Here is a 23,574-nt window from a genome sequence, read left to right on the forward strand (position 1 = left end):
CCTATAGTCATAACCCATAAAGATGTGAGCATGCTAAAAGGTTTTTTAAAAAAGTCACTAAGATTTGAAGCAATTTATTATACAGCAAGAGTACTGGGTCACCATGTTTCTCTCTTTTCCCTTTCCTGCCTTTCATTCAATGGAAAGTATTTCCTTCTGCAGGTTTAAAAGATATACCTTATATTTGCTAAGACCTCTATTCATCTCTTAAACTTCTTAAGACCATATTTATTCTTATTACCCCCATCAATATTAAGTGATCAATATTTGTTTAAACATACTTATATGATACTATATTCCAGGCACTGTTCTAAGTTCTTTAAAAATATGATACTTACTTAAAACTCAAAACAATCCAATGAAATACATACTAATAGTCTGGGTTTTTTTTTGATGAGGAAATGAAAACAAAGAAAGGTATGTCACCTGCTCAAGTTCATGCAGCCGGTCAGAGACAGAGCTGAGCTTCCTACTTTGGAAGTCTGGCTGGGAATTCATCACATTAACCACCAAGTTATAATACCTCTGCCATTTCTCCCCAGACAAGACAAGCAACTTAGCATGCTCGCCTCATGTGATCCTTACTCAGATTAGTTCTGTGTTGTTCTTAATATACATTTTCCCCTCTTTTTAATAAAATTTTGTGGAGGGAGGGTCCTTGCTTTCTGAGATCATAGTAAAGGCCTCTATTATTCCCACTCATTTCTTATTTCCCAAACATCTCATAGTGTCCTCTGGATTTATTTTCTCTTCTTTATGGAGTAATTCCTCCAAGAGCATTTCCAAAGACACACATACACAGATTTAATTGTAAACCTTCTTAGTTTTTGTTTCTCTAATAATATCTTTAACTTGCTCTCATATTTAAATGATAATATAGCTGGATTAATTTATTTTTTATTATTTTTTTAAGGAGATACTGGGGACTGAACGCAGCAGGACCTTGTGTGTGGGAGGCAGGCACTCAACCACGGAGCTACATCTGCAACCCTGGTTAAATTTTTTAATTTAAATTTCTTTTCCTTCAATATTTTGGGCTTATTTCTTAAATGTAATTATTTTGCTTATTTAAAATTCATGTTCTATCTGGCCTCAAAATTTTGCTTCACCTAGTACTGGGTGTTACACTTCACAAATATTTTATTAGTTTTTCAGCTGCATCAACTTTCATTTTGTGTTTTATACAAGGTTTAGGTTCAGGGGAGAGAGATCATTTCAGTTTTTCAGTTTCTAGAATTTCTTTTTAGGAACTTGAGATAAGCAGCCATGTTCTACCATAAACAATACTTAAGTCACATCCATGTTGGGTAGAATGGAAGAAAAATAATCCATCTGAATTTTTCATTGATCATTTCTCTTTTTCAGTTTTCTTTTTTATCCTTACTCTCAGATTATTACACAAGTGGCCTCAACTTAATACCTTCCTTGTGCTACATCCTCCAAGCACTACTCTTTACTGTAACAGACTTCAAAACACTTAACCAAGAAGATGGAAACCCCCCACAATTTCATACACTCTTTCTACCATTAGCTGTGGGTGGTCACTATCTTTCACACACAATTAACACTCTCTCCAAGCTTTTATGTTTGTAATTTTGAAGAAACCAATAACAGAATTCCCAGTAACTACACAAAACAGAAGGCATCCTTCCTCTTGCTTGTAGGAACACAGCATGCTTAGGCCATCCTGAGTACCTTGGGTGGGAAGCCAGTGGAACCAGGGCAGGGCTTTCTCCTTGAGGTCGGGGTGTGAGCCGGGGGAGGAGCAGAGTCCACGATCTGAACCCAGGGACAGAGAAGGACATATGTCAGGAAACACCAGAAACCACTGAAGTCAGTGAAATCAAACAAAACATCAATAAAGCAAAAAGTTCTACTATATAAAACAACATCTCAGTATAGCCAAAATTCTCAAAGTGTTGATAATTTAAATTTCTGCCTCAATAGTCACAAATATTTGTTTAATTAGTAAAACTTATTTCAATCTGGACATTTTAAAATAATTTGGAAAAGAAAATCCACAGAAGAAAACAAAGTAATACATGTGGCCCACATAAAAATACTAATTTTCAAGTAGGTCTAAATTTCTATATTAATTCTAAAGAGTATCTGAGTTTTTAGCAAGATTTATGTACAAAATTTTCAGAAGATTCTTTTAACTCCTTGATTTCCACAGATAGAACACAATTCTGTGGATATGAATACGTGTATGTTTGTGTGTATGTGTGGAAAAGAGAGAGATTAGTGGGCATTTTGTGCAGAAACTCATTACAAAGAAGGGAGTTATTTAATATTATTGGAATTCAGAACTTATATACAAATTCAGTTACAAGTCATATCTTTATTAGTTAGCTATGTAAAATACAGACTTCTTTTAAAGGTTACCGGGAGATATTTACTTGAATGAAAGGAACCAATGATTTTATTGGATGTTATTGTAGGAAAAAAAGACATCGTTTAATTAAAGTATAAAATAACAGACACAAAAAATGACTTCCTTTTAGGATGGTAAGCAAGCCAAAAAGAGGAAAAAGGTAGTCATTATATAAAACTTACAGAATATTTTACAATATTAACAGAAAAATGGATGGTCCCTCTTTGCCTTTGTTACTATATAATCTTCCTAAGAACCTTAGCCTTAAAATGGAATTAAGTGGAGCTTTTTTCTTAATTTTCAGTTTGGTTCTAATTTAAATTTTACTTTTAAACATGTAGAAAAAAGTTTGAACCTAACATAGAATTTAACATTTGAAAAGCTATGAAAGACAAAAGGGAGAAACGTTGAAAATTTACTTAAAAATTAATAAAAAAACAATTCATAGGAAACAAAGTTATCATTAGAATTTACAAAGAGTCCAAGAGAAATTATTAGAACTAGAGAGCCAGGCAAGGGTACTGGACTGGATAAAAGATCAACAGAGTTCATAAGTATCTATAATATGAGGTGTGGTGTGGGGTCATTTTCGGGACTTGGAGTTGTCCTAGATGATATTGCAGGGACAGATGCTGGACATTGGGTGTCCTGCCATAGCCCACTGAATGTACTAGGGGAGAGTGTAAACAACAATGTAAATTATACTCCATGCGATGCAGCAGTGCTCCAAAATGTATTCACCAAGTGCAATGAATGTGCCGCAATGATGAAAGAGGTTTCTGATGCGGGAGGAGTGGGGTGGGGGGTGGGGTATATGGGAACCTCTTATATTTTTTAATGTAACATTTTGTGTGATCTGTGTATCTTTAAAAAAAAAAAGGCAATAAAAAGTTTTGCTAAAATAAAAAAAAATCCAATAAGAAAATATATTAAAAAAGGATCCTATTCACTGGAGCAACACAGACTTTACAGCACCTAGGAACAAATCTAACAAGCAATGTAGAGTACATTCATGAGGAAAACAATGAAACTTTACGTATATAAAAAAATATCTAAATAAATAGTATACCATGTCGATAGATGGAAAGATTCAATATCCAAGAGAAGCCAATTCTTGTCAAATAAATCTATAAATTTAATGCAATTCCAATCAAAAGCCCCATATGGAACTTGATAAGCTGATCCAAAAAGTCAGAAAATGGAAAATGAAAAGGTGGAGAGAAAAGGAGACAAGTGCGGCACAGTACAGCAGGCACCAGGAGTCACCCGGGGCTGCAGCAATGACAACGCCACTGTGCGCTACAGGAAGACACACTGAGCAAGACGACAACAGACCCATGCATATGAGGCAAAGCTGGACCTACAAAGCCGTGGGGAATATGAGTGTCCGCTGCTCACATGGGAAACATTTTAGAACTCCATTTCTCATAATATATAACATGTAAAAGCAAGCATTGAAAACTTTCAGAAGAAAATATGGAAGAAAATCTTTATAATATTTGCACAGGGAAAGATTGCTTTAAAAAGACATAAAAAGCAGAATTTATAAAGTATATGATTTAGCTTAAAAATTAAAACCTACAAGACAAAAAGCTACCAAAAATGAAATTTAAAAGTAAGCCACAGACTGGGAGACAGTATTTGCAATGCACATAGCTGGCAAAGGAATGACATTCAGAATACAAAAGGTAAGAACATCATCAACGGCCAATACACACATCAAAAGATGTTGAATATCACTAGAAACCAGAGAACTAACTTAAAACAAAAATGCCACTTTATACCCATCCGATTTGCAACAGTCAGTGTCTGACAGTACCACGGGTACGCAAAGATGTGGGCAAATGGAGGACTCCACCAATGCTGGCAGGAGTGAGAACCGGTGCCACCACCTCTGGCAAACAACTTGACAAGATCTCACTGAAGCTGAAAATGCATATATCACAGGACCCAGTAATTCCACTTCTAGGTGTGTTTGTTTACTAAACAAAGCAGATAGATATTAGGATGTACACTTTCGCATGGTTTTAACAACAAAACTGGAAACATAAATATCCTGCAATAGGAGGGTGGATAAAAAAGTTGATATATTCATGCCATGGAATATTATGCAGATGCGACTGTGAAGGAACTAAATGTATGAATAAACCTCAAAAGCACAGCTGAATGAAAAAAGCTGCAGAATCATACAGATAACATTCATGTAAATTTTAAATACACAACTAGCATTACTATATAATGTTTATGGATACATATGAAATAAACCTGTGAAGCAAAGCAGGGGAGATGCACACAGACTGCAGGGTCTTTAGATATGTCTGGGAAAGAGGAGGGGAAAATAGGGCAAAATGTTCACACCTGTTAAATCTGCAAGTGTTGGCTACATATGGGTTTTATTAATCCATGCATGTTTGGAGCATTTCATCATTAAAATTAGATAAATAAAATAAAACCCAAATATTATGACCAAAAAGCGCAGAGGCTCTGAATGGCTTAACCAGGCAAGGGAAGTCTACCACAGGGCTGTAAACAAGGCAAAACCTGACCACTCATCTGGCACTTAGCTCCCCAAGCTATATTATATGCTTCTATAGTATGCTAGACACAGATCTGGAAATCATAAAATGGAAAGCCCTTTACTCTCTACATGAACTGCAATGCCAACTAAAACACCAGAACAACGTCTTTGCAGCAGAATGGCACGAACTGACATACAAACACCCTTCTAACTTGCTGAGGAAATGAGCCAAACGCCTGTGTAAAACCATTGACCGACGTGAGGTGCAAACACAACACTGCTTTCTGTACTATTAAAAGACAAGACTTAGGTGAATGCCTGTTTCTGATTTAACAGAATAAACTTTTCAGTAGTCAGCAGTGACTATTTTATTTTTTGAAAACTGTACTTATGTAACAGACCAGTTGTATCATGGGTTATTAAATTTATTAGAAGAAAATTAAAAATGAGACTGACACCTAAACCTGCCATGTGCCTAGAGTTTATATTTGATAATTCCGAAATATACACTACTCTCTACTCGTTCTACATAGCTCTCATTTTAAAATACAGCCTACAATTATTCTTAAATAAAAAATTTAGTATTTCAGGTTGAATTTTCAGGGGTAATTTTCTACTTTATTTTTTCTTAGATTTATTTTTTTATTTATTCCCCTGCCCCTTTCCCCACCACTGTCTGCTCTCTGTGTCCATTTGCGATGTGTTCTCCTGTGTCTGCTTGTATTCTCATTAGGTGGCTCCAGGAACGCTTCTGGAACCTTCCAGAGTGGGAGAAAGGTGATTACTCTCTTGCACCACCTCAGCTCCCTGTTCTGCTATGTTTTATTTTCTCTCCTCTGTGTCTCCTGCTGTGCCAGCTCTCGGCGTCAGCCAGCACTCCTGCGCAGGGCGGCTTTCCTGGGCGAGGCTGCATTCCCGCGTGCACCAGCGCTCTGCGTGGGCCAGCTTGTCCTCACCAGGCAGCCCTGGGCATCGAACCCTGGGCCTATATGGGAGATGGGAGTCCAGCTGGTTAAGCCATATCTATTTCCTGCTACTTTAACTTTCTACTCCTATCTATATTATCCGTTAAATGTTAAATGTAATAATCTTCAATAGACTGTGACTTATTACATAATACATATGATGAAGAAAAGAGGGGGCAAATTTCACTTGTTTTTGCAAGGAAATTCCCTCTTTCCTGACACAAGTGAAAAGTGGAGAAAAAGGCGCTCCGATGAGGGACCCTAAGTGGCTCTGCTTTACTAGACGTGGGAGGAGACGTGGACCTTGACTGGATGTAAGGCTCAGATCCCATGCACATGTGTTCTCAATGGGATCAGTCCAGGATTTTAAGTCAAGAAAAACAAAAACCCAAGAAATTACTTTTCAACAATTTGCAGCTCTTAGCAAATTTCTGTAAGGTGTATTCAAGATAACATTTCTTGAGAATGGGGGAAAACAAACTTCAATTTGAATATTTAAGCTAGGGATGTGTCATTATACAAAAGCATAACCAATAGCTTTAATGCAAACAAGGGTTAAAATAATAATAGTAACAAAAAGTCTCTCCTCAATTTCCAGGAGAGTCCGAGTACTGATCTCTGCACTGCATGGTCAATACTTGAATTCCACATGGAACTTTCATATTTCAAAAAATAAGCTGTGCATGTAAGATAAACACAGAGTATGAAATAAAGATGTGCTGCAATTAGAGATAATAATTTTATCATTGATACAACTGAAATTTGGTCCTCTACTGGGCATTAACTGAAAGTAAAATAGACTAATCTGCCAGCTCAGTGTTTGTTATAATTAAGGAAATCCCCTTTTAATTTTGCAGCAGTAGAAATGTCAGCACTTAACATTCAATTGCACCCTTTTGAGCTAAGTATTATTAGAAATTGGAAATGCTTTGAGTTAAAATTTATATAGACTGTCTTCTTTATGGAGTACCCTGATGGATGAGCTACTCAGCTTAGCGATTCTCAAAATTACTAGGACTGAGATTTCAAAATGAAAGCCAAGGAAGGCGAGGTGGAAGGAGCTGAAGGGACTTGTTCTGAAGCTGTTACATAGCAAGAAGGATGCTTAGATCAGAAGTCACAAATCAATTATACTAGCAGCAGCTTAAGGATTTAAAATATGTACTTAAAATGCTTTTTGCTTATTTTTATTATTATGGTTGATATTTTAGGAGGAAGACATGAGGGGCTATGAGAGTATGTACCCATCTACTCCTTAGAGCTGCCATCTGATAAAGATTTAGATGCATCCATGAGAATATGACAGAACAGTATTTTTAGAAAAATCCATCAACGTATCAATGGCCCTTTAGTTGAAACTAAGTGAACAAACCAAATCACTTTAAATTTCAACTTAATGATGACTGTAAAAAAGAGATACTTGGCAAAAAAAGAATTGACAAGAAATGAACTTTTTGGGTCTGTTTTCAGCTCAACAGAAGCTCTGGGCACATGGCTTCAATCTCTAAAGGCACAAGTTGTGGCTATTTTCCCATGTACACCTGAAGTGGTATGCTATTATGGATTTATGATGTGTTGCACATATTAAAAAAACAGTCAAATTCTGATCAATGTGTAGAATTTTTTTTTAAACAAATCAATTTTATTGATACATATTAATAAAGCTTAAGCCCATCCAAAGTGTATAATCAATGGTATTCAGCATAATCACATAATTGTGCATTCATCACTACAATCATTTTCAGAACATTTTTATTCCAGTAATAACAAGCCAGTCAACCAAACAGAGCTCATCACCTCTCAATCTCTCTCTGCTTCCCCTGCCATACACAGTTGCTAGTCTGTTTCCTTCTCTCCAGTTTTATTTATATTTTGTAAAAGCAGCCTTATATTTGCGCTATCACCCACATTTGTGTTTCACATGAGGTTTTGCTATCTTATATAGTCCCGCTGGTGTTTAGCTTTCCTTCCAGTAATAAACAAGACCTCACACTTTCCCTTTCAACCACTGTCACACCCATACAATAGCCCTGCTAGTTACTAAACACCATTTAGCCATTTCTATTCAGTTCCAAAGATTTAGTCTTTTCTGCAGATTTACCCTCAGCTTTCCATTCTCTCCCCTCATTCTATTTTCTGGTGACCTATATTCTAATTATTCATTCCATGAGTTTACACAATGTATCTACTTCATAACTGCACAATCATGCAGTGTCTGGTCATTTGTAACCGGCTTGCTTTGCTCAACATAATGTCCTCCATGTTCATCCATGTTGTCATATGCTTTACGATTCATGTCTTCTTACAGCTGCATAATTTTCCATCATGTGTGTACATTCATTCATTGGTTGATGGACACCTGGGTTCTTTCTATCTTTTGGCAATTGTGAACAGCACCTCTATGAACATCAGTGTGCAGATGTCTGTTCATGTCACTGCTCTCTGTCCTTCTGGATATGCACCTAGCAATGGTATTGCCGGGTCCCATGGCAAGTCTATATTCACCTTCCTTAGGAACTGCCCAATAGTCCTCCGCAGTGGCTGGACCATACTCCATTCCCACCAACAGTGAATAAGCACTCCTGTCCCTCCACGCCTCCCCAACATTTCCAGTTTTCTGACTTTTTAACAGTGACCAGTTTAATAGGTGTGAAATGATATCTCACTGTAGTTTTGATTTGTATTTCCCTAATTGCTAGTGATGTTGAAAATTTTATTTCAGGTGGTTTTTTTTGCCATTTGTGTTTCTTTGGGCAATTGTCTCTTCAAGGCTTTTGTCCATTTTTGAATTGGGTGTTTTGTCTTTTTATAGGTGAGTTGTATGATCTCTTTACATATCATAGATATTAAACCCTTAACAGATAATGTGATTGTCAAATATTTTCTCCCATCGTGTCGACTGCCTTTCACCCTTTTGACATAGTCCTTTGAGGTGCGACAGTGTTTAACTTTGAGGAGGTCCCATTTACCTATTTTTCCTTTTGTTACTCGTACTTTGGGTGTAAGGTTTAAGAAACTATCACCTACCATGAGATCCTGAAGATGTTTCCTACATTTTCTTCTAGGAGTTTTATGGCTGTCACTTTCATATTTATTTATTTATTTATTTATTTTTTGAAGATTTATTTCTCTCCCTTTCTCCCCACCCCTGGTTGTCTGATCTCAGGTGTTTATTTGCTGTGTCTTCTTTGTCTGCTTCTGTTGTTGTGAGCGGCACAGAAATCTGTGTTTCTTTTTGTTGCGTCATCTTGCTGTGTCAGCTCTCGGTATGTGTGGTGCCATTCCTGGGCAGGCTGCACTTTCTTTCGTGCTGGGCGGCTCTCCTTATGGGTGCACTCCTTGCGTGTGGAGCTCCCCTATGCGGGGGACACCCCTGCGTGGCAGGGCACTCCTTGCGCGCATCAGCACTGCGCGTGGGCCAGCTCCACACGGGTCAAGGAAGCCCGGGGTTTGAACCGCTGACCTCCCATGTCACTTTCATATTTAAGTCCTTGACCCATTTTGAGTTAATTTTTGTATAAGGTGTGAGATAGGGGTTCTCCTTCTTCCTTTTGGGTATGGCTATCCAATTTTCCCAGCACCAACTGTAAACAGACTGTTCTGGCCCAGCTGGGTAGGCTTGATAGCCTAGTCAAAAATTACTTGACTATATATGTGAGGGTCTATTTTTGAGTTCTTGATTCCATTCTATTGGTCAATCTGTCTGTCTGTATGGCAGTACCACCCTGTTTTTTCCACTATAGCTAAGTAATATGCTTTAAAGTCAAGAAGTGAGAGTCCTCTAACTTCGTTCTTCCTTTTAAGGACATTTTTGGCTCTTTGGGGCCTCTTATCCTTCCTAATAAATTTGATTGGCTTTTCCATTTCTGCAAAAAAGGCTATTGGGATTATGCTGAAATCTTTAAATCAGTTGGTTAGAAGTGACATCTTAACAATAGTCTTCCAATCCATAAACACAGAATATCTTTCCATTTATTTAAGTCTTCTTCAGTTTCTTTTAGCAATGTTTTTTAGTTTTCTGAATACAGGTCCTTAATGTCATTGGTTAAGCTTATTCCTAAATACTTGATTTTTAAAATTGCTATTATAAATGAATTTTTTTCTGATTTTCTCTTCAGATTGCACATCAGTAGTGTATAAAAACGCTACTGACTTTTGCATATTAATCTTGTATCCTGCCACTTTGTCTATTAATTCTAGTAGCTTTGTTGTGGATTTTTCAGGATTTTCTAGATATAGGAATACATCATCAATGAAGAGTCAAAGTTTTACTTCTTCCTTTCTGATATGGGTGCCTTTTATTTCTTTATCTAGCCTAACTGCTCTAGCTAGAACTTCTAGCACAACACTGAATAACAGTGGTGACAGTGGGCATCCTTGTCTTGCTCCTGATCTCAGTGGGAAAGCTTTCAGTCTTTCAAATTTACTACAACGCTAGCTGTAGGTTTTTCATATGTGAACTTTATCATATTGAGAAAACTTCCTTCTATTCCCATCTTTTGGAGTGTTTTTTTATCCAGAAAGAGTGCCATATTTTGTCAAATGCCTTTTCTGCACCAATCAAAAGGATCATGTGAATTTTCTTCTTCACCATATCAGTGTAGTTTATTACACTAATTTTTCTTGTGTTGAACCACTCTTGCATACCTGGGATAAAACCCACTTGATTGTGGTATATAATTTTTTGACGTGATTATGGATTTGGTTTGCAAGTATTTTGCTGAGAATTTTGGATTTATATTCATTAGAGAATTTGGTTTGTAATTTTCTTTTTTTTGGTAATATCTTTATCTGGTTTTGGTATTAGGGTGATGTTGGCTTCATAGAATGAGTTTGATAGCATTGTTTTCTGTTCAATTTTTTGGAAAAGCTTGAGCAAGACTGCTATTAGATTATCTTTGATTGGTAGAAATCTCCTGTGGAGGTTTTTTGATATTTTAATCTCTTGACTTGTGATTGTCTTTTTGAGGTCTTCCCCATCTCCTAGGTTCAGTGTAGGTGGTTTATGTTTAGGAGTTTGTCCCGTGTAGGTGGTTTGTGTGTATCTAGGAATTTGTCCATCTTGTCTACATTGTCTAGTTTTATGGCATACAGTTGTTCATAATATCTATGCTCTTATAATCTCTCTTATTTCTGCGGAATCAGTGGTAATGTACTTCTTCTCATTTCTGAAATTTATTTGCATCTTCTTTTTTAATTTTCTTTGTCAGTCTAGGTAAGGGTTTGTCGATTTATCTTCTAAAAGAACCAACTTTTGATTTTGTTGATTCTGTTTTTTAAAAAATTTATTTCTTCTCCGATCTTTACTCTTTCTTTTGGCATATTTTGGGAATTGTTTGCTGTTTTTTTCTAGTTCCTCCAGGTGTGCAGTTAGGTCTTCAATTTTAGCTCTTTCTTTGTTAATGCAGTCATTGAGAGCTATAAATTTCCCTCAGTTTTGATATTTTTGTGTTCTCATTTTCATTTGTCTCAAGATATTTGCTGAATTTTCTTGTAATTTCTTCTTTGATCCACTGATTATTTATGAGTGTGTTGTTTAATTTCCATATATATGTATGAATTTTCCCTTTGCATCCATTATTGATTTCTAGCTTTATTCCATTATGATCAGAGAAAGTGTTTTGTATAATTTCCATTTTTATAAATTTGTTGAGGTTTGTCTTGTGACCCAACATAAAGTCTATCTTAGAGAAGGACCCATGAGCACTTGAAAAGAATGTATATCCTGCTGTTTTGGGGTGCAATGCTCTATAGATGTGTTAGGTCTAGTTCATTTAAATTATTGAAGCTGTTTGTTTATCCCACGTCCAGATGCTCTATCCAATACTGACAGTGGTGAACTGAAGTCTCTAACTAGTATTATAAAGATCTCTATTTCTCCCTTCAGTTTTGCCAGTGTGTGCCTCACGTATAATGGAAAACTCAGTTCAGGTGCATAAATATTTAGTGTAATTGTGTATTCTAGGTGAGCTGCTCCTTTTAGTAATTTATAATGACCTCATGTCTTTTAACTGTTTTGCATTTAAAGTCTATTTTGTCTGATATTAGTATCACTAATTCAGCTGTTTTTTAGTTTCTCCATGGAACATCATTTTCTAGCTTTCACTTCCAACCTGGTTGTGTCATTTCATCCGAGGTGAGTCTCTTGTAGACAACACACAGATGGCTTATTTAAAAAAAAAAAATCATTTTCTCAGTCTATGTCTTTTGATTGGGGAGTTCGAGCATTAACATTCAATGTTACTACTGTAAAGGCATTACTTCATCCACTTTGTCCTTTGGCTTTCTGTTGCCATATTGTATTACTTTTTACCCTTTAATTTATCTTTACTAATAATCTGCATTTCTACACTCTTCTCCAAGTCTCTCATCTCTTGTAATTCTGATCTTTTGGTAAAATTCTTTCAGTTTTTATTTGTTGGTAAAGACTTTGAACTCACCCTCATTTTTGAAGGACAGTTTTGCTGAATACAGAATTCTTGGCTGGCAGTTTTTCTCCTTCAGTACCTTAAATACATCATATCACTTTCTTCTTGCCTCCATGGTTTCTGATGAGAAGTCAGCATTTAAATCTTACTGAGGTTTCCTCTTATGTGATTTTTGTTCTTGCTGTTCAGAATACTCTATACGATATTTATCACTCTGAATTATAGGTGTCTTGGAGTAGGTCTATTCTTATTTATTATGTTTGGGGTGCACTGTCTTCTTGGAAATTGATAATTATGTCCTTAATAAGATTTGGGAAGTTTTTGGCCATTATTTTCTCAAATATTGTTTCTGTCCCTTTTCCATTCTCTTCTCCTTCTGGGACATCAATAAAATGTATGCTTGTGCATTCTGCATTGTCATTCAATTTCCTGAGACCCTGTTCCATTTTTTCCATTCTCTTCTCTTCTCTTCACTGTTCTCCTGTCTTTTCCAGTTCAGACGTTGTCTTCAAAATCACTAATTCTGTCTTCAAGCAATTCGAATCTGCATTCCTCTAACGTATTTTAAATTTCATTCATCATGTCTTTTCATTCCCATAAGGTCTGTTACTTTGCAGGCTTTCAAATTGTACTTTATGCCCACCCAGTGTCTTCATAACATCCTTTATCTCTTTAGTCATATTTTCTTTCAATTCTTTGAACTGATTTGGGAGAGTTGTGTGATTATCATTGTCTTAAATCCTGTATCTCTTTAGGATATTTCATCTGTTCTTTTTTTTTTTTTAAGATTTATTTATTTATCCCCCCCACCTTCCCCCTGTTGTTTGCACTTTCTGCTCACCTTCTCTTTAGGAGGCACCAGGAACTGATCCTGGGACCTCCCATATGGGACAGAAGCATTCAATCACTTGAGCCACCTTAGCTCCCTGGTTTGTTGTGTCTCTCATTCTCTTTCCTCTTTGTTGCGTCAGCTTGCCACACCTGCCAATTTTGCCAACTTGCCTTCTCCAGGAGGCACTGGGAACCGAACTTGGGACCTCTCATGTGGTAGATGGCAGCTCAATTGCTTGAGTCACATCTGTTTCCCTGGTCTGTTCCTTTGGATGGGCCATCTCTTCCTGTAATTTTTTGCTGATATTCAGGCATCTGAAAATGTTGGTGAATTTACTCTGATGGCTAATTTCTCTTTCTTGCCTATTGTTCTTTTATTTCATAGTTCTTCTTTACTATTTTGGTTCAACTTACTCTAAGTCTTTAAAATTGCCCACCTTACAAGAGTTATCAAAACTGGTCCAGGGTCTCACTAATGGGGTGAAGATTTCTCCCAGGAGTTAAGAGTACAGAGATAATCAAAAGTGGTTTTAGGCCATGCAATTTCCAGGCCAGCCAGCAGATGGCGCTCATTGGTACACCTTTTCATGGAGGTGTTTCAATCTCCTTTTTCTGGTGTTTTGGTCTGGCCGGAGCCAAGTTTCAAAGTGGGCTGTGCAGGCCAAATTCACTGAAGGGGAGACCCCCAATTCCCTCTCTTCCCTTCTAACAGCTGACAGGGAGGAAGAGGTCTGCTCCCCTCTCAGCTGCAGTGAGCCTGGGGTTTTACAGCAGCTTAATGTATTGCGGGCAGGCGAGGGGAGCCCTTCCCAGCCACCTGCGGGGGTTGGTAACTCACATTTGTTGTTTCGGGTTCGTCTTTGTCCTTCAACCTCCACCACTTTTGGCTCTTTCTCCATTGTTTTTGTGAAAGAGTTGAGCCCTGCCTACCTAGTCCAATACTATCTTCCCACAATTCCCAGTGTGTAGAATTTTAAAAAGCCGTCAGGGGAGTGGTAGTGGCAGGTTCTGGGCTAACAGACTGGCAGGCATGACAGGAGGCGTCTGATGGGGCCCCGCTATGGCCTTTTGGGTTGGTGGCAGGTGGTCTGGCATCTCCGCAACCACAAGTCCGGCCTTGTGAGGAGGGTGAGTAACACAGCTACCTACAATCCAGGTCTCCAACTTTTAGTTACTGGATTCGGGAGAAGAGAGGGGAAGAAATGTCTCAGCTAGGGCATTTAGGGGCCTTGGAATAGCAGCTATTTACCAGTTGCTAGGAAATATTTCAATATTTTAAACACTGAACTACTGAACTGATGCATACCAGCTGAATATTAGCTTTGTGTTTGGAAACTTGACAATGTCATAAACTAGTAAGAAGCGGCTGAGAGCCAGGCCTGAATCCCATCTCTTAACTACAAATTTAGCACTTTTTGTTGTGCCAGAGCCATCTCTACACTGGAGGCATTCAAAGTAATTTAATGATGATGGAGCATGAATTATATCATCTCCTTTACTGACAGTGAGCTTTGATCAGGAAGATGAGAGAAAAAGAAAGAAGACAATAGGTTCTCTCGAAACAAATTTTGCCCAGTTCACAATTTTAATCAGGGACAGTCTTGGAAAAAATGATAATCACTTTAAATTATTAATCTGAAATATAACTCTAGGTTGGTGATGAAGATGATATGTCTTTTACTTTCTAAATATTTCCTTCTTCTGGTTTTCCATGAGATAATATGAACAAACACACGCTAGGTAAGAGTCAACAGAGGGAGTGGATGTAGCTCAAGCCTATCATACTGGAGGGTGCCCTCCTGCCATATGGGAGGTCCCGGGTTTGGCTCCCGGTACCTCCTAAAGAAGACAAGAAAGACAGTGAGTTGATGTGACAAGCTGGCATGGCAAGCTGATGCAACAAGATGATGCAACAAGGAGACACAACAAGGAAACACAATGAGAGACACAGCAAGCAGGGAGTGGAGGTGGCTCAAGCAGTTGGATCCCTCCCTCGCTCCCACATGGGAGGTCCTGGGGTCAGTTTCTGGTACATCCTTAAAAAAAGAAGATGAACAGACAGAGAGCACACAATGAATACACACAGAGAACAGACAGCAAACACAAAACAATGTTGGGAATAAAAAAATCTTAAAAAAAAAGAGTCTTGGAGGAGGAGGTTCAGTTAAAATGGAGTTGATAAAGCAGTACCGATATATTTTACACTAACAAGAACTTAAAACTAATCAAGAGTTAAGTTTCTCATGAAGTTTTAAAGAAATATTAAAGTAGAGGATTAACTATGTGTAAAAATCTCAGCCATTTTATGAAAACTAAAGTTTCTGACTCGTCACTCAAAAAAACGTTAGTGTTACGCTTTACAGAAATACATAAAATCAGAAGTTCCCCTAAGAAGGGCATGCTTTGTACCTGCAGTCCAGTTACTTTTTTTTTTTTTAGATTTATTTATTTCTCTCCATTCCTCCCCACCCTGGTTGTCTGTTCTCTGTGTCTATTTGCTGCATCATTTTTGTCCGCTTCTGTTGTCGTCAGCGGCATGGGAATCTGTGTTTCTTTTTGTTGCGTCATCTTGCTGTGTCAGCTCTCTGTGTGGGCGGTGCCATTCCTGGGCAGGCTGCACTTTCTTTTGCGCTGGGTGGCTCTCCTTACGGGCGCACTCCTTGCGCGTGGGGCTCCCCTACGCGGGGGACACCCCTGCGTGGCATGGCACTCCTTGCGCACATCAGCGCTGCGCATGGCCAGCTCCACACGGGTCAAGGAGGCCCGGGGTTTGAACTGTGGACCTCCCATGTGGTAGATGGACGCCCTAACCACTGGGCCAAGTCTGCCGCCTCCAGTTACTTTAAAAGTCCTCAAAATGAGAAACGCAAGAGCTCGCTGCTCCCCGGCAATCAGGCGTTCCACGGCAGCCTGGGTGCTGAGCCTGTGATCTGTGTGAGGGCAGCGTGCTGCTGCAGGCTCTCGGGCTGGACCAGAGTACCCTAACTTAAGCCATTTTGTCAGGGCGTGGTCAAGGGGTGCTGGTCTGTGGAACGGCTCGTGAGTGCTAACTGTGCAAGTACCTTCCAAACTTTGAGGTTGGCCAGCAGCTTGAAATCCGCTACTCTGGGAAGGTTAATTAACGGAAATCTACCCAAGAAATAAAGATTTGAAAAAGTACAAATAGTAAGATTCTCATAAGAAACCTGGTTTTAAAAAAAGATACCAAGATTTGATTTGATTATAAGTGTCTTACTAAAAATTGCTTCAATACAACAGGTTATTTTGTATTGGTAAATATACAACTGTAAGTGAAAGAAAAAAATCCAATTTTCATCAGTTTTCTTTATCCTTCAGTGGAGAAAGCAGCAAATAATTTCATGTTTTATATTCAGAAAACTTTAAAATTTCAAACCTTTAGTGATATACTTATTTCTGTTAACTGAACTTTTAATAAAAATGCTGGTAGAATTATGGAAATACTGTCATTTGGAAAACAGTAAATATAATAACTTATTATTCTAAAACAAACCATAATAACAAATGATTCAAGGTTATGACTAGTAAGTATAATTGTCCTAGTTACAAATAATGTACCTTGCTTCTCTCTATGAAAATTTCTCAAGTTATTTTCAGTATATTAATTTGAATATCTACTGTGGAGAATTTACAAATGTTTTAAGAAAACAGTAAAAACAGTTACCCCCCTCACCCCCAAAATAAAGCAAAATAAAACAAAACATTTAACCTACATGTTGGCTATTTGTAATCTCTGCTCCAAACTCTAAAGGAAAACCTGAAGTGAGACAGCAAGTGCTTCTACTACTGAAAAGATTCTAGAACTTTCCCTAACCATTTGTATCCAGACTATTAATAACAAATCTTTCTTACACTACTCTTAATTAAAAATACTACTTAAAAAGGATGTAAGTATTCAAATGTAAATGATATTTAACAGCATTTTAGAAAGTAAATTAAGTCATAAAAGTTTGCTATTTCCTGTCTGATCATCAAAAGGGAAAAAAATAACTTTGATTAAATAGTGTTAAAATTATATAGTAATACCTCATTTATGTGACATTTAACAGTTGCCAAAAGAATTCTGAATTTTAAGTATATTATATATTTGCCTGTCTAAACACTTGGCATAGGACACATGGCACACAGTGTACCGTCAGCTCCAGGGCTGCCAAGAGGAGCGGTGCCGAGCTGTCCCGCTGTGCGCACCAGCTCCTCACTATTCCACCGAGCTGCTCCATCTTTGGAATAACTGACAATCCTTCAATCATCTCCCTCACATACACTTTCACTTTTCAGTGGTTTACTCTTTGTCAGACACTTAACCAAGAAAAAAATGAGCAAAGCTGGGAAAGCAGATAACCAAGCCTAAAAATTTGCATAAAGAAAATCATGTATAATTTTAAGTCAGTAGGTTCTGGCTATGTGTGGCTTATTCATGCTCTAGAAAACTGAGAGTAGGAACCTTGTATCAGTGAGTTTCCTCAACGTTTTTCCCTTATTTCAAGATCCACAGCTGTGTTCTGGCTGGCCAAGGACCCCGGAAGGCATGTGGAAGGGTACTATGCATAATATTACCTACAATAAACTTAATCCCAAAAACAAAACCTCTCTAAATTCTAAGCTAATTCAAATCTAGGAGGAACAACTTTGATCAATTCGCAGGCTGATGATCTGGACCTAATATAACTGGGCACATGACATTCTGGTCTTTCCTTTTTAAAAAATTTATTGTCATTTCATTCTAAGATGACATGCATGCTCCATCATAAAAAATACAAGTAACACAAGCCCAAAGGCTGTTCATGTAATGTTTATAAAATAAACACATGAAAGGTAAACTACATGGTAACACTGTGGAAAAAAGCATGGTTTCACGTATTTTCGTAAGAGACAGGCTATGAGTACATGACATAAAAGCTTAAAAATCATCACCTGATTGTTTTAAGGATATTGCAAGAGATTATATGGGATAATCTGTGCAAATTCATCTTCTTATTCAGTGTCACATACTAGGGGAAACAACCTCGATATTATTTCTTTAAAAAGTCTTGCTTATATTCAGGCAAAATACACTTGAAAAAAATTGAACAAGTAAACATCTGCCTCTTCTTTATGGTCAAATACCAGTGCCAGTGAAAGAGCTTCAAAAGAAAAAATTGGCATGAAAAAAAAAAATCCAAATAAAAGCCAACACTGCTATTAAGACTTTTCTTATAATATGCCATAAGATATCTTGATTGTATATTTTCCAAAGCACATTTCCAGCTGCATCTCCCACCATTCAGGAGAATTGTGGTTTTCCCAGTTCAACAAAAGGTGCTGGGTATAATTCACCCACCATCTCTTTTTGAAAGCAATACAATAACAACTCAGATTAATTTAATAAATGCAACAAATTTCTACAAATGTCAAAAAATTACGAAGAAATCTGTTGAACCAAAAGTCTTTCATAAACCTCAGTAATTAGTGATACGTCTGTTTAACTCACGGTTCTACTGGCCATAGTACTGGTATTTGCAATGCTTACTCATTATTAAACTGTGGTTTGAAAATATATATTACAATTACATTAATCATTTTTAAATTTTCTATACAAATTATCATGTTTTCTTTCAATGTACTTACTATTTAAGAAATGGCTACATATTTGCTTGCATCTGATTCTTATTTAGAAACTCACTGTGGCAGTTTGAAGGTATTTTATGAATTCCAAAAAGGGAAAGATTATGTTTGTGAGTTGGTCCACTGCTGTGGGTGAGACCTTTTTTCAACTGGATGCCTCAGTGAGGTGTGACTCAAGTTGAGTCTCTGCCCTCTCGCTGAGTCTGAGAATAAAATGGAGCTCTGTCATTTTGATCCTGTCATGGGACAGAAAGAAGAAGCTCAAGCAGCTAAGGTCCTAGGGAGGGATGAGCCATTTGCCTGGCAGCCTGCTGCTGAACTAGGGAAGAAAGTGAGCAGCCGAGCCTGAGAAGAGAGGCCGTAAGAGCCCTGCGCCTGCTCTGGGAGATAGTGCAGCCAGAGAGGAAGGCACGCACCAGCAGAGGTCGCCGCCATCTTGCCTCAACACGTGGCAGCTGCCTTTGGTGAGAAAGTACCTCTTATGGTGTCTCGAGCTGGACTTTCATAACCTTTGAACTGTAAGCTTTTAACCCAAATAGATCCCCTTTATAAAAGCCAATTCATTTCTGGTACTTTGCACTGGCAGCCCTTTGGCAAGCTAAAACACTCATTTTCTTTGTATTTGATCAATTTTAAAAGCATACTAGACTACTTTTTACCCCAGTCAAAACCACACCTTCTCATTTTAATAGTTTGGTTACAAAAATATGTGAACATTCCTAAAGCTCTGAGGTCAAAGCCAAAAAAACACCCAACAAAAAACCAGAAAGCAGAGCAGTAATAGCAGGAGCAGCCATACAAAACATGCAATAAATGTAATAATACATCACAAAACGTTAGCATGTTCTACAGTCACAGGCAAAAGGGTAGGGGGAAGACGGGGTCAAGTACAAAGTACAGTGATGGCTTACACGTCTGCCTTTGCTAGCTGGAGTACAGGACGGAGAGCGCTTCAACAAAGAAAGAAGAACACTCTGTTACAAATATTTAGACACAGAGACTTAACGACACTATGGTACTAACAAAGTATATAAATACACAAAGTCCCATCTTTTGATAGTCTGAAAGTATACTTATTTTCAGGAAAAACTGGAAGATAGGACAGTAAAGAAACAATTGTTCTGACTACATCTACGGTTAATAATATCATTTTCATTGGACCATACACAAATAATAACTCGAAATAATGCTATATACACAAGTAATGGACAATTTCTTTTCTGGAAAGGTTGGTGGTGGTAAATTGAAACTTATGAGAGAAAAAAAGAATTTAAATTCTGATTTAGTGGCGTTTAATAAAATACTTACTTAATTGTCCCTTCTTTGACCAAATTCTTATCCTTTCAAAAACGATTATTTTAATTGCTGAGAATTAAATTAGGATTTCAGAATTATTGATAAGGGACTAAAATAAAAACAGATACTACTACAATATTGTTCATCTTGACTACACATTAGGCTTAAAGAAGGGCCTTCACCTTTCTGACATCAAAGAATTAGGAAAAGTCACAATTATCATGAACTATTTTTCAAGCTTTTGAAACTCTGTGATGCTCAAGGAGTCGAATTTCACAGATATGAACACTACCTACTTAAGCAACTTCTTATATTCAGACCAACCTACCATTTATTGATGGTTTATACAACGTGCCAGGTATATGCAGATAAAAGGGACTGCAGGATAAATAAGGCATGGTCTCGATTTTTAAGCAGTTCATAGGCTGGTAGGGAAGACATCATGCCAGCAACAATGCAACAAATGCTGTAATAGAGTGTATACAAGACTTTTATGGGAACCTAGAGGAGGAAATTCATAACTGGGTCCATAAGAGTTACTGAAGTCTTAGATAAAAGTGAAAACTTCAAGAATGGGAACTATCAAGCAATATCACTAGTTTTATTTTTACAATAACTCTAGAAGATACACAGGAACTATTATTTCTTTCTCTAGGAAACTGAAATGGAAGGCATGACTTCAACACTGTCCCAGAAATAAAAGGAAACCAGAATTAGAAGAGCTTCAGATTTCTAAACAAGTTTTTTTTTCAGCCAAGTCTGTCTTCCATTACTGATCAAGTCTCAGCTTCCAAGCAGTTACGATTCTTCCATTATTAATAGAAATACCATTCCATCCCCCAGCCTCCAAACCAATTAGCCAAACAATAACCCTTTACCTAACCTTTCATTTACTCTCTCTCCTCTCTTATTTAATAATCATAACAGTTAACATTTATTGTGTGCATAATATACGCAGGACTTTCAAAGTGTTTTACATATATTAACCTCAAATTCTCATAGAAACCCTATAAGGTAGGTGGTTTTATTCCCATTTTAAAGAGGAGGAAAAACAAGAGATTAAGTAACCTAAGGTCACAAAGGTGGTAAGCGGTAGAACTAGGATTCAAACCTTCTCGGCCAGACTTCTCAAAAACAGTATACAATCACATTCGGTGCTTCCTAACCTCCCAATTCACTTCTCCACACAATGTGGCTTCCACCAGTCTGAGTATCTAATGAAACTACTCTAAGATCAGTGACATCTGTTTGTATCTTACCAACCAGCTCTGCTGTGTCTGAGGCTGCTGATTATTTCCTACTTTAAAAGCTCTACTCCCATGGTTTTTGTGATCTACTTTTACGATTAACCTCCTCCTTCTCAGAAGGGGCTCTTGCTTCTTCTGTGGGGTCCTATGCCTCCACTCCCCTCTTCAGTGGTAGAGGTCCCAGGTTTCTGTTCTTGCCTCAATGCTGTTCTCATTCTACAATGTCTACCTGGGGGATGGAACTCCTTCACTTTTATCTGTGCTGATCATTTCCAAATATCTATGGCCGTTTACTCCTCTTCCTTAAGTTTCTGACTCATATATTCAACAAGCTGCTAGACATTTTCACGTGGATGTCCCTAGAGCACCTCAAACTGAAACTGTCCAAAAGTAAGATCACCAGCTTTCCCCTCCATTAAACGTTTTAAGAAGTATCACACATGGGAGTGATTAAATCTAAATTCCAGGACATGGGATATCAAGTCAACCTGATTCTCGCCCTTCCCTGTTACTTTAGACTTATTTCTCATCAGCCCTGCCTCATTCTCTTTGCTTTCTTCAAACTGAGCTGAAATCTCTGTCTACCGACCCCAGCCGACGGGCATCCCAACCGAATCCTACAGAGCATGCTCTGCCTGACAGGATGCCTTCCTCCTCCACACTCCTCCTCTTTTACTGACAACCCTCAACTCTACAGGCCCACCTGAAGCATTCTTTCATGTAGAAAACTTTTCTGGGACCCTTCTGGTTCAGGTAGATATCTCTCCTTTGTGCTCCCATTATATGCAGCCCATATCTTTTATTCTTACACTTTCAGCATGATTTAATTATCTGTTTATATGTTTTTTTTCCCCACTAGAATATCAGATTCTCGAGCGTAGGACATAGGGAATTATGCTTAGCATAAAGCCTATACATTTTAAAATTCTCAGTAAATACTGAATGACTTCTGAACTTCCATAGTACTTTGCCTAGCTATTTCTTATGACATTTAATACTTTTCAGATGGTATAAGTTCATAATTATGTACTTAATTTTCCTAATAATAAGCATTTTGAGGTCTACATCTACGGCTGATTTATCTTTGTATCTACCATCGTACACAGTATAGTACTACATGTGTGAAAAATGCAAAAATGTTGAATACAGAGCAGCTTTTATTTTTTGGCTATCCTTACTACTTCTACATAGATTCCAAAGTGCACTAGACCATAAAAAGCTCAAAGTAAATATGTTAGCACTACACTAAAAACAAATCAACATGTAAGTCTCTCAAATTTATTTGTAAATAGAAAGGACAATATATTTTCTAGGCTGGCATTGTTTAATAATGATACTAAATCACCGTAGCAATAATGTTCTTCAGAAAGTGTCTACCTAAAAATCAGACATCTATTTTTATGTTTTCATGGGAAAAGGTTGAATTGTACTTTTTTCTGATGTGCTGTCTTTCTTTCATCCCCACACGTCATGGTTTTCTATAAACATTGAAATTGGCTCCATGGCAAACACTGGAGACCAGCGCTTTATCTTAATACACAACCACAAGGGCTGGGAGACTTCCAGGTGAGTCAGGAGGTCTTCCCAGAGGTGACACTTACGCACTTCTCAGCAGGATCTCATAGACAGCCAAAGCAGACACAACCCCAGGTAGTGGGGCCCTGAGGGCTACAGACACACCCAGGTCCCACGGTCATGGCAGATGGCTCTGGTGGCTGGTGCCTCACCAGTGGGCACCACTTTCGAGTTTATGTTCCCTGGTGTGACAGAGTTGGACTCAGATACAACTTTTCTACACGTCACTTCTGTCCCCTTTATTTGAACCTATAGTTGGTGCTTGAGTTGGTAGGTATATGTCCAAGAAACTTGAATCTCTGGGCTGCCCAAGTGCTAACTGGGCCCTAACCCTCAGCAGAGTTGCCACACCTACTCTACAGTTCATTGGACCCACCCTGGACAACCAAGGTGGTGAGGATGAACAACCACCACACCAAGAACCAAGAGTCTACAACTGCAGGCAGGAGACTGCCATCCATCAGCCGTATGGGTCTGAATCCCCCCCTCAACTGGAGGTGGAGTGGGCATCACTATCCCAGAATCCTCAGGACTCTGGAATAAAATATGGAGTTGACTTATTGGTATTCCACTATAGAATTACTGTGGTTCTAGCAATAGAAGAAATTATATCATTGATGTGGAGACAGTGGCCACTTGGAGGTGCTGAAGTCAGGGACAGGGACAAAGAGGTGTAATACGGGGGCAATTTCAGGACTCAGAAGTGTCCTGAGTGACG

At 38.0% G+C, this 23,574-nt stretch overlaps 1 protein-coding gene across 12 annotated transcripts in view; it reads right to left on the minus strand.

Moving 5' to 3' along the window:
* CDC42BPA (CDC42 binding protein kinase alpha) overlaps positions 1–23,574 on the minus strand; it is a 382,935-nt gene that overhangs the window by 39,730 nt on the left and 319,631 nt on the right. For 6 of the 12 annotated variants that reach the window (XR_011645344.1, XM_058309378.2, XM_071207321.1 and 3 more), the window contains 2 exons: positions 19,650–19,688; positions 1,696–1,779 (listed from right to left, as the gene is read on the minus strand). Coding sequence is in view for 10 of the 12 variants with exons in the window: in XM_058309378.2 (XP_058165361.1) it covers positions 1,696–1,779; positions 19,650–19,688 (123 nt within the window). In the remaining 2 variants the exon portion in view is untranslated. The remainder of the gene's footprint in view (positions 1–1,695; positions 1,780–19,649; positions 19,689–23,574) is intronic. The other 6 variants (XR_011645345.1, XM_058309379.2, XM_058309385.2 and 3 more) reach the window with 1 other exon arrangement.

The sequence above is a fragment of the Dasypus novemcinctus genome, chromosome 13 (assembly GCF_030445035.2).
Source record: "Dasypus novemcinctus isolate mDasNov1 chromosome 13, mDasNov1.1.hap2, whole genome shotgun sequence".
Lineage (NCBI taxonomy): Eukaryota > Metazoa > Chordata > Mammalia > Cingulata > Dasypodidae > Dasypus > Dasypus novemcinctus.